The sequence below is a fragment of the Ipomoea triloba genome, chromosome 5 (assembly GCF_003576645.1).
Source record: "Ipomoea triloba cultivar NCNSP0323 chromosome 5, ASM357664v1".
In the NCBI taxonomy this organism is placed as follows: domain Eukaryota; kingdom Viridiplantae; phylum Streptophyta; class Magnoliopsida; order Solanales; family Convolvulaceae; genus Ipomoea; species Ipomoea triloba.
This window is the reverse complement of record NC_044920.1, coordinates 5393511-5406257: the sequence shown is the minus strand read 5'-3', so window position 1 is coordinate 5406257 and position 12747 is coordinate 5393511. Positions and strand designations below refer to the sequence as shown.

Here is a 12747-nt window from a genome sequence, read left to right as displayed (position 1 = left end):
TTCTGTCCCTGTCTCTCTGCCTGGATCAAATCCAGAGGACTCTGTATCTGCTCCAGCTGCCCCTGTTTTATTTTCGACAGCTCCAGCGCCTGCTCCAGCTTCTGTTCCAGAGGCATCTGATATCTCTGTGCTTAATATCACTGCCAAGGTGTCAAATCTCTCAACCTCTGAACAAGAAGCTCTTCTTCCTGATCTAGTAGCCGGCTTACCTACACCTCCAGCGGACTCGGTTCCCGTGGTCCAAGTACCCTTTGAAAAGTCGTCTCGCAAAGGCAAAGAAAAAGTGACTGAACCCAAGTCTGTTCCGGCCAAACGCAAAATTATGGATGATCTCGATGATGTGGTAATTTTATCTGAGACCCGATCTCGCAAAAGGTATTCCTCTATGACTTCTGGACGTATGACTCGATCCAGAACTGGAAGTATTGCTCCAGCCCATCCAGCACCTGCTCCTGCTTCAGCAAGTAAACCAGTTACTTCTCCAGTTCGGAAATCCAAGAAATCCCCTGTTCCAGCAGCTGCTCCGGCATCTTAATCTCAACAGCCAAAGCCTATGTAACACCCCAATTTTCACCTCTTGGATTTATTACAAAATCCCTAATAATACAATACATTGCGGAAGCATCTAACCAACAGAAAACTGGGTGTTACCGCCACGTTTAGGTATCTCTCCTATACCCAAACGCTAAGGCTAAACTTACAACCTCAAATAACCGTGTCAACATACAAATGTACGTGTAGAAACTAATCCTTCCAAGGAGTTTATTCTAGGATAGAGTAGTCATCAACCTCGACTCCCATCCTATTCAGAGCTCATCGGCCACAGGGGCCCACGCTAGACTGCATCTAATAAAGGACACAATGAAGTGTAGTTAGCGCGACGGCTAAGTAAGGAAATCCATTGTCACTCGAAAGTAAACAAAGGTTTCGAAAACAACATAATATTCAGAAAATGTAAGCTTTACCCAACGGTTGCATTCTACCTGCAATCATATTAACAACGAAGCAACACCATATGGTATATAAGTGACATCAGCACATAACACTACCATTTCCAAGAATTCATCCTTTAATTCAAAGGGAAGTCTCACAACACATGCTTTACTGATCAGGACTTACGACCTTTTATTCTGCGATCTAGTTACGGAGTAACTAGATTTTATAATTATTAAAAACACTCAATAATTTCATAACTCCTTTTTCCTCTCAGCGAATAGACTTCGCTCTGCAGAATGAATTAATCATACAAAAACATCTCACTAATTCTCTCAGCGAATAGACTTCGCTCTGCAGTATGACTCAATCATACAAAGACATCTCACTATTCTCTCAGCGAATAGACTTCGCTCTGCAGTATGAATTAATCATACAAAGACATCTCACCATTCACTCAACGAATAGACTTCGCTCTGCAGTATGAATTAATCATACAAAGACATCTCACCATTCACTCAGCGAATAGACTTCGCTCTGCAGTATGAATTAATCATACAAAGACATCTCACCATTCACTCAGTGAATAGACTTCACTCTGCAGTATGAATTAATCATACAAAGACATCTCACCATTTATTATAATCACATGACGACTCAAAAATTATCATACATGCTCACTTGTGTTTCCAAAATACACGTATTGGTTAATGATTTTTCGTTATGAAATTCCAAGTGACAAGGGTTACACTTATTTCTTAAAAACATGATTTTTCTTCCAAATTGGTTGTGACATTCCAAAATTTCGCTACTATTTTTGTTACAAAATATTTTTGTCAAAATTGTTTCTAACCATTCCTTTTCAGAAAATTTCAGCTTGGCGCAGTCCGAAAGATTGAACCGGTAAAAATAGTTCCCGAACTCTTTTTCACTTGAAATTTTTATGGTAGAACCCCAAGTTATAGTACTTGATGTCCATAAAAAGTTTTGGTCATTTTGATCCGCGAATAAACACAGAAAATTCCATTTTTGACCTTGGCAGTGCGCTGTCCAGAATTTTTCTCTCTGGACCAGTTTTGGAAGAAAATTCGAAAACCATACTTATACTACTCCAATAATTATGAAATTTTATATGCAAGTTCTGCACTTATAGAACTACATGTCTAAAAAAAATAGGATCAAAATACCTTACCAATTTTTCCCAATAAATCTCGGAAGTTACTGCCAGAGACTATCTTGATTTTTTTTTCCAATATCTTCACAAGTATAAGCCTATATGGACATAAACACAACATATACATGCATAAATTAACTATGAACATGCATACCAAAAATTACTAAACATTAAAGTGTAGTTCCTTTGAGCCAACTTGTAGATCCATAAACTTAACACATAATTTTCACATAAAATTCTTAGTCACATAATTTACTAGCATTTGATCACCTTCAAGTGACTAAACCAACTTAAGGGATTCCTTACCACTCAAGAAGATTTTTAAACCGTAGAAAGATGGTGATCTTCTCCTTCAAACTTTTCACCGAAGATCCTAAACAAAATCACCATAATAACCACATTTTCATGAACCTTTAGTTTAGACTTAAGCTCTAGGAAAGATTTAACCGAACAAAACCAAAGTCTTACCTACACTAGAGCACTTGAGTTGAAGAGATGCTTAGGAGTTCTTGATCACAAAGTGGAAGACTAAGTTTTTCTTTCTTCTTCCTTTTTCCCTTATGATTTTCGAACTTAGGAGTAGGAGAGAGGGGATGATGGTGAGTTTTGCTTGATGTTTAAGAAACAAGTGCAACATTCCCATACCTCTTATGACATGCATTAATTACCTCCACCATGTGGTAATTAGGAGTGCCACTTGTCAACTCCCCATGGTAGATCTTAAGGAGTAGAAATTCACTTTGCCAGTTTGGGGTTAAATCAGATGAAAGTTCGGAGGATTATAACTTAATTCGAGAAAATTCTAACACCAAAATTATCCTAGAAATAATCTCGTCGATAACCACTAAAATTGAGAATTTTTCGGTATCTCGCGAAATATAGGTACAAGGTCCGTAACAATTTTACCCCTTACAGTCCGTTTAAATTTTCACTTGAACTAACTAGAAGTTCAGGCTTAATCGTATCATACTTAATAATCAAATCTTTAGGAAAATTCGAACTGTATAAGCATCCTTTAACATTTTACGGTTCGTGACCGGTACGTAGATCGCAGCTTGTTAATAACTAGTCTCACTTATAAAAATCCTTCTGAAGTACCGAGAGATCACCTCATAAATATTATAGCTTAAAAAAAAAATATTTTTCGAACCCTAACTTTGTCGGAAAAACCGAGGGGTTACAGCCTAAGCCTTTCAAACCTATCCTGAGGTGTCCCTCGTTGCTTACAAATTGNCTCAGCGAATAGACTTCGCTCTGCAGTATGAATTAATCATACAAAGACATCTCACCATTCACTCAGCGAATAGACTTCGCACTGCAGTATGAATTAATCATACAAAGACATCTCACCATTCACTCAGTGAATAGACTTCACTCTGCAGTATGAATTAATCATACAAAGACATCTCACCATTTATTATAATCACATGACGACTCAAAAATTATCATACATGCTCACTTGTGTTTCCAAAATACACGTATTGGTTAATGATTTTTCGTTATGAAATTCCAAGTGACAAGGGTTACACTTATTTCTTAAAAACATGATTTTTCTTCCAAATTGGTTGTGACATTCCAAAATTTCGCTACTATTTTTGTTACAAAATATTTTTGTCAAAATTGTTTCTAACCATTCCTTTTCAGAAAATTTCAGCTTGGCGCAGTCCGAAAGATTGAACCGGTAAAAATAGTTCCCGAACTCTTTTTCACTTGAAATTTTTATGGTAGAACCCCAAGTTATAGTACTTGATGTCCATAAAAAGTTTTGGTCATTTTGATCCGCGAATAAACACAGAAAATTCCATTTTTGACCTTGGCAGTGCGCTGTCCAGAATTTTTCTCTCTGGACCAGTTTTGGAAGAAAATTCGAAAACCATACTTATACTACTCCAATAATTATGAAATTTTATATGCAAGTTCTGCACTTATAGAACTACATGTCTAAAAAAAATAGGATCAAAATACCTTACCAATTTTTCCCAATAAATCTCGGAAGTTACTGCCAGAGACTATCTTGATTTTTTTTTCCAATATCTTCACAAGTATAAGCCTATATGGACATAAACACAACATATACATGCATAAATTAACTATGAACATGCATACCAAAAATTACTAAACATTAAAGTGTAGTTCCTTTGAGCCAACTTGTAGATCCATAAACTTAACACATAATTTTCACATAAAATTCTTAGTCACATAATTTACTAGCATTTGATCACCTTCAAGTGACTAAACCAACTTAAGGGATTCCTTACCACTCAAGAAGATTTTTAAACCGTAGAAAGATGGTGATCTTCTCCTTCAAACTTTTCACCGAAGATCCTAAACAAAATCACCATAATAACCACATTTTCATGAACCTTTAGTTTAGACTTAAGCTCTAGGAAAGATTTAACCGAACAAAACCAAAGTCTTACCTACACTAGAGCACTTGAGTTGAAGAGATGCTTAGGAGTTCTTGATCACAAAGTGGAAGACTAAGTTTTTCTTTCTTCTTCCTTTTTCCCTTATGATTTTCGAACTTAGGAGTAGGAGAGAGGGGATGATGGTGAGTTTTGCTTGATGTTTAAGAAACAAGTGCAACATTCCCATACCTCTTATGACATGCATTAATTACCTCCACCATGTGGTAATTAGGAGTGCCACTTGTCAACTCCCCATGGTAGATCTTAAGGAGTAGAAATTCACTTTGCCAGTTTGGGGTTAAATCAGATGAAAGTTCGGAGGATTATAACTTAATTCGAGAAAATTCTAACACCAAAATTATCCTAGAAATAATCTCGTCGATAACCACTAAAATTGAGAATTTTTCGGTATCTCGCGAAATATAGGTACAAGGTCCGTAACAATTTTACCCCTTACAGTCCGTTTAAATTTTCACTTGAACTAACTAGAAGTTCAGGCTTAATCGTATCATACTTAATAATCAAATCTTTAGGAAAATTCGAACTGTATAAGCATCCTTTAACATTTTACGGTTCGTGACCGGTACGTAGATCGCAGCTTGTTAATAACTAGTCTCACTTATAAAAATCCTTCTGAAGTACCGAGAGATCACCTCATAAATATTATAGCTTAAAAAAAAAATATTTTTCGAACCCTAACTTTGTCGGAAAAACCGAGGGGTTACAGCCTAAGCCTTTCAAACCTATCCTGAGGTGTCCCTCGTTGCTTACAAATTGGGACACAGATATTAAGCGGGATCTAATTGTTGAGCGGATCATTGACATTGACCACTATGTCCGGAAGTGCAATGTGATTTCTCTACTTCGTGATCAGAATCTGCTTCATACTCTTCAGAATGTCGGATCCTACTCTGAATGGCTCACTCCCGAAATTTATGTCAATTTGACGTCTGAGACTGCTCTGGATTTCTCTCCTCTGTTCCACAAGATTTTCGTGCGCAACACTTGGTATGACTTCAGTCCTTCTATTATCAATGCTTATCTCCACAGGTCTGAGATTGAGGAGCCCTATGAACCTGCCCTGGATTTCTTGGCGTCTGCCTTGACTCATGCTCAGCTTACTGAATGGCCGCAAGGTGATATCCAATCTCATCTCCTGACAACAGTTTATTCCGTGCTATTTCGATTTGCATCGCACAACTGGCTGCCCAATGCTTCACGGCATGTTGTTACACCTAAGATGGCAAATTTGATCTACAAAATTCGCAACCATATGGGTGTTGATCTGGGGACGATTATCTTCGATCACGTTATGTCATTTACTCCCCTGAAAGAGTCTAAGGTTCACTTGCCATATCCATGCCTTCTGCTTGGTATTCTGAAATCTCAAGGGTTTAAGCCCTATCCCAATGAGCCCATCAAAACTGCATCTGCCAAGTTCTCTACGGATGCTAGACTTTACTCAGGCACTCATTATGATGATCGTGCATCCCTTCTTACTGCACCAGTTTTTTATCCAGTGCCTCCTCCTCAGGAAACTCATTCGGGATCATCTGCAGCCCCTTCTGCCTCTACTCCTGTCTCTGCTTCAGTTCTGGTCCAGCTAAAAAGTCAGGCTGCTTTTTATCAAGCTACTCTGGATAATCTTAAATCGGCGGTTTCTTCACTTCAAGATGTTATTGCTGCTACAGAACCTAAGCTGATCGCGACTCATCGTCAAATTAATGCCTTAGAGGAACAGCTTGCTTCGTAAGATCTAGATGTTGAAGGCCTTTCACAGGATGATGAGGGCACTCCGTCAGGTTCCCCAGTCAACGAATAGATGATCACTTTGACAATTTTTTGTCAACAAAGGGGGAGAATAAGGTGTTAGGGGGAGCAACTTTAGCAACTTGTTTTTGTTTTTGTATGGCTCATTATGATCCGGTTGACTCTTCTTGCTAGTTCTGTGTTGATAATCAAGATGTTGCTTTGCTTTTCTGATAAGTGTTTTGGCTTTAAATATGTTATGTGCTTAATGTGTTATGTGATTGTTGTGTTATGTGTGATCTATGGCTATATGTTTCCTTGGTTGAACATGTGTTGTGTGTTGTGAAGTCAATCCAGTCCATGATGAGTTATGAGCTAAGTTGCTGGCAGTTGTCCCTAGTTTGAGCTGTTTCTGTCTACTTTTGCGGGATGTCTTTGTAAACAAATATAAATTGGTGGCACTTTAATAAAAATGAGTTTTCTCGTATGCATGCCCCAATTTTGTATTTGTGTAGGTTTTTGACAAATAATTGCCAAAGGGGGAGTTTGTTAGTGTACAAAGGATACTCTTTGGACCCTTTTTTATTGGCTTAATTATTAGTCAAAAACATAAGGTGTTATTAGGTAGGTTGGTCCGTTTTCTTGGTTAAAAGCAGTTTTTTCTCACGTACTCTAGAGCAGCGCCAGCGAGTAGTCCAGTGGACAGGATTTATTCAAATCAGAATTCAGTCATCATGATCCTCACTTTACTCTGATCTAATCCTATGGCTTATCCTTATTTGGAGTGGTTTTCAGCTGCAAACATTAAGGGAAGGTTGGTTAATGGCTTGGCTATAAATATAGCTCTATTACATGGGATTCAATACGCCATTTTATTATTCTAAATCCCACTCCCATTGCTCTCACGAATCAGATTCTATAAAGAGGTTTTCATATTGGTTTCTCTACAGTTCTTCACTTGTTCTTATCTCTGGTTGCTTGAAGATTCAGCCGTGTTGGTGAATCATGATGTACTGCACAGTGTTAGCTCCAAGATGAGGAAGGCTTAGCTAGGAGTTTGTTTTTGTAACCATTAGTATAGGATGGTTGTGGTTAGACTCCTTGTAACCCTTGTGATCATCTAGTGGATTGGGCTGACGTGAAGTGCCCCGCAGATGTAGGAGTGAAGCTCCGAACTGCGTGATCAATTCTGGTGTCTGGTTCCTTTTTATCGCTTTATTTTCTTGTTGTTTATTTATCTGTTTTTTATAGTTTATTTCTTTCAGATAAATATTTCCTTTAAAATAAAGTTGGAACTTTTAGCTAAATTGTACATTCAAGACCCACAATACAATTTCACATTTCCAGTTGCCTATGTAATTATTTAGATATATTATTAGTCGTCTTCCTCCCATTAATAAAGTTTATTTGAGAGCTTATACCTTATTTTAAATTACAAATAAGTTATAAGTTAATGTTTGGTAAAACATGACAATTTTAAAATAATAATTTATTAGACCACGTAACACTTCTCAGAACACACGAATTTAATTGCTGAATTTTCAAAGCATGAAGTGTGTAAAACTACCTTCAATCTAATGCCTTATATAGTGTTAGCTCACATAACCACCATTCGAAAATGTAGCTATTAAAACGACCTTAATTAATGAGAGCCACTCATTATAAAATCTGCCAAAATATGCTACCCACATAAAAGTAATATGTTATAAAATCTCATATGGACTGTTGACTGCTCTGGCTCAAACAGATCCTTCTAGAATAGTTCAGTTGCAAAATAACTTCAAAGTCTGTATGATGATCCAGATGATAAGACCAACCTAAAATTACATAAAATAAACTAAAGTTTGTTTTGACAAATAGTTTAGCCAATAAATAATAAAACATATAATCATTTATGCACTTACAACCTTAAAATGGAATACATTTTAAGGATCTATTCAACCACTACTAAACATTGTTGGAACGATTACTTACAGGTTAGGTTACATGTCACGTGCAGATATTACTAGTCAACTCATCAACTTTGGAAGGAGCTCAGCAATGAACACAATAATAGGATATAGAGGACTGGATTAATGCTACGTGGCAGGATATGATTCGAGGTGGAAAAATACTTAATTCTTTTTTTTTAAATTGAAATACTAGTTTCAAGATTCAGGCTTGAAATCTCAGGATGTGTCTGGATAATCAGAGTGAATATGTTTAGTAAATTAGGTTGACAATTACGGTTTGGTGAGTACCTTCTTGAGTCAAATGGTGTTAGAAATATTTTTAGTAGTAATATTGGAGAAGAGATTCCGAGATTCCTCATAATCGCCGCCCTTCGCTGTTCATCGCCGGTTGCCCCCATTGGTTGCTCCGGCGAATTTTGTATTGGAGAAGAGTTTCGTCACAATCGCCAATAGTTGCCCTCCACTGTTCATCGCAGGTTGCCTCTATTGGTTTCTCCGGTGCTTGAGTCAATGGCAGTAGCTGATCTTAGTGACGTTGAGCTTCTTGAGCTCTTAAGTGAAAAGATTGCTGGTGTCCCGACTCGAATCCTTGAAGTTCCTTTTGCGTATATAGTATAGATACTATTTACAGATTGTGCAGACTATTCGATCTAGTATACTGACTAGACTAGTACAGATTTGATGTACCTTTCTTACATTTTATACTACATTTTATACTTGCATTTGAAGCTTGGAAAGAGACATAATACTAGATATGTGTTTTGACTAAAAACAAAAAACATTAAAAAAAATATTTTTTTTTTTAAAGTAACAATTTTATGGTATAAAATTATATATGCATGATACAATTTGTTTTGATAGTTTAAATTTATTATTATAACGAGAGATTAAAATGGTATTTTCTTTTAAATATATTTGTATAAAGTTATAACTAGTAAATTTTTGGTTTTAAAGATGGTGAAGACAAACAAATTTGAGAAGCACATAAGTCAAAAATGCATTTGTCAAAAATGAATTTCTCAAAATGATTTTGTTCATGTTGAACATAGTTTATGCTTGTAATATAACGTGTAGCTTGTTTTATAAAAACTTTCACAAGTTTCTATGTATCAGATTGTATTACATGTTTGGCATCACATCCATGAGATTGTTGTGTTGCATTTACAAAGAAATATTTGATGATATTTTAGACTATTTGAATGTAATTGGTTGAATTTCTCTAATTTAGAGTTCGGCTAGTAATTTTAGGGACAAACGCATTTAATACTGTTGACCCTTAAAAATTGAAAATTAAATCCTAAACTAAAGCGGGTGTATTCAATCAAGACTTTTTTAAAAACTTTCAAAGACTTTTAAAAGCGATGAATTTTAATTGACTTTTGTAGAGTTTTTGTAAACATTTCTAGAATCTTTTAAATTTTCATCAACTTTGTAAAAGTTTATAAATATCCGTAGGACAAATATTTATAGATTTTTTTAAAAAAAAATTATATTAAAAAATCTACAAAAGTCATTAAAACTCTAAATTGAATACGCCGTACTCTTATTTGCAATTGTATTAGGGATAGGAATTGTATTACTTACTAGTATTTGCTATAATATTTTAAGAATATTTGGATTGATATACAATTATATAAATTATAACATCAAATATTATATAGCGCAATTGATGAAATTTGTTTGACAGATTATGTTTTCTAATGTTTTCCTTACTTGAATTATAGCAAATAATTGTCCAATTACCCGTGCGATGCACAGATAAATTTTTTATTATATATTTAGATAATAAAAATAAAGATAAAATTATAAAAAAATTTAATATTGAACATGTACATTTATTTGATTATAAGATTCGTGCATATGCAAAAGTATTACTGAATTAATTGAATAATATATGACTTGTTTGTCTACAATTATCTTAAAAAGATCAATATTTAATATGACTTATGTAATTATATTATTACTAAAATAAATATGGGAAAAATTAGAAATAATTTAATTATAATTATTATAAAAATAAATTCAACAACCAATATTTAATTTAATTATCATAATAATTATTAGGCAATTATTAATAGTCAATTACACTAATATATGTGTAATTATACTTTTATAACTTAAGTATATTCATGTTCACTGTATCGCATTTAGTTTTTTCTTGCTCCTCGATATTTGAATGAATTAATTATAATTATTATAAATAATCTAAGAATCCATGTTTGATTAATTTTTTTCAAGTTTAAATAATTTAAAGTTTTCAAAAGGAAAGTGTAATTAACTTTTTTAAAGTTTTTGAACAATAATTTTCAGTCAATTAGTAATGTCCTTTTCCTTTCCAATTTGCCTAATTTCCATTTCTTTTTTCGTTAGAATCTTTTTATATTTTCAATCAATTAGTAAAATCAGTTTTCTTTTCTATTTTATCTTTACTATTGTTTGGGCGGGAATTTTACAAAGGATTATTTTATATTTATTAATAGTAGTATAGATAAGTATTTGAATTATTATTATTGGTGTAAATAATAATTAATAAATTATTTTTTCTTATAAAATTAGGCCGAATTTGTTTTCATTATTCTCACAATTATAATGGTTTAGTTTTTCTCATAATTTGGTAAATAAAATTTTGTTACCAATTAAACTTTATTAATTTTTTTTACCAATTAATTAATAATATTATTTTGTGCAGTATAGAACACATTCAGTATAGAACAAAATTTTAAGAAGAATTTACCAACTAGCTGATTGCTATCCACTCCTTCGGGAGCCTTTAACGATCTAAAATTTTTGAATTTGAACATGTGTTTCTAAATGGATAAAAGTTCTCTAAGGAAGATCATGAAATTTAAAAAACCAAGAAAAAGCTTAAAAGACTCAAAAAAAAAAAAAAAAAAGGCAGCATACTAACAACATAAAAAATGTATAACAATAAATACAAAATAAGCAATATGGCCAAACATGACCATGATTTTATTCCTATTAAATAAAACAATATACAATTGAGCAATATTAAATAAAACAATATCTTGATCGCAGCAACAGAATTTACAGATTTGAAAGTGGAGAGGTCTGGAATAATTGCACTGCGTTCTGCGTTTCTTTTTTAATGTTCACAATATAGGATTAGGGATTTATATAAGGTTGTATCTTATTACGATAGAATTGTAGTATGATAGGAATTGTAATGTAGAATTGTACAACGAATAGGAAAATAGGAAATAATCGCAGACTGTTTTGGACGGGAAGCTTAAAGTGAGGATTTTGTTTTTATATGATAGGAATTGTAATGTAGAATTGTGATACAATAGGAATTGTAATGTAGAATTGTGATACAATAGGAATTGTAATGTAGAATTGTACAACGAATAGGAAAATAAGAAATAATCGCATCATAAATATTGTAGGACTGTTTTGGGCAGGAAGCTTAAAGTGAGGATTTTGTTTTTATATATAGTATAGATTATAACAATGTACTAATCCTAATGCATAATAATGTTTTGATGTTATAGGATTTCGTGTTTTAATATTATTGTACTTTTAATATTATTTTATTGTTTTAATGTACAATATTTTGGGCGGGAGATAGGATTTCGTTTTGGGGGATTTTGTTTTTATATAGATATAGATATAGATTATAACAATGTACTAATCCTAATGCATAACAATGTTTTGATGTTATAGGATTTCGTGTTTTAATATTACTGTACTTTTAATATTATTTTATTGTTTTAATGTACAATATTTTGGGCGGGAAATAAGATTTCGTTTTGGAGGATTTTGTTTATATATATATATATATATATATAGATAGATTATAACAATGTAATAATCCTAATGTATAACAATGTTTTGATGTTATAGGATTTCGTGTTTTAATATTATTTTATTATTTTAATATTATTTTATTGTTTTAATTGTCTTAATGTACAATATTTTGGCCAGGAAATAGGATTTCGTTTTGGAGGATTTTGTTTATATATATATATATATATATATATATATATATATATATATATATATATATATATATATATATATATATATAGATTGTATTCGAGTTAATTTAGAAAAATTTAAAGTTAATATAATTAAAAAATTAAAAATTAAAAATATTTATGAATATAGTGTTATTCAAATTATTTTATCTAATTTATTATGTTTTATATTTCGTCATAAATATTTTTTTCACATTTTCACCCCACTCAAGTATATTTTTGGCTTCAAATTTAACTATCTTATAATTTATCAAAAATATTATATTGAAATTTATAATGTATTTTGCATTTTAACCTTATTATGACTGTTTGATATTTTGTAATTGACATTTCTATTGTCATTTAAATTTCATCCCACTCAAATAATTTTCTAGCTCTGTCCCTACCAGATATTACTAGTGAACTCAACTCTAGAAGGAGCTGAGCAACGAATACAATAATAAGTCACGGAGGGCTGGATAAAACATATTAATCCAAAATTCGTTTCTGACATTCATTCATACATTAATCATACGCATTTAAACATTCATATAATT

At 32.8% G+C, this 12747-nt stretch overlaps 1 protein-coding gene across 1 annotated transcript; it reads left to right on the top strand.

Moving 5' to 3' along the window:
* The first annotated feature begins 4652 nt into the window (after positions 1-4652).
* Positions 4653-6268, top strand: LOC116020150. Its single transcript, XM_031260634.1, has 2 exons — positions 4653-4658; positions 5243-6268. Exons 1-2 carry the CDS (start codon positions 4653-4655, stop codon positions 6266-6268), a joined length of 1032 nt encoding a protein of 343 aa, XP_031116494.1.
* Positions 6269-12747: the final 6479 nt, after the last annotated feature.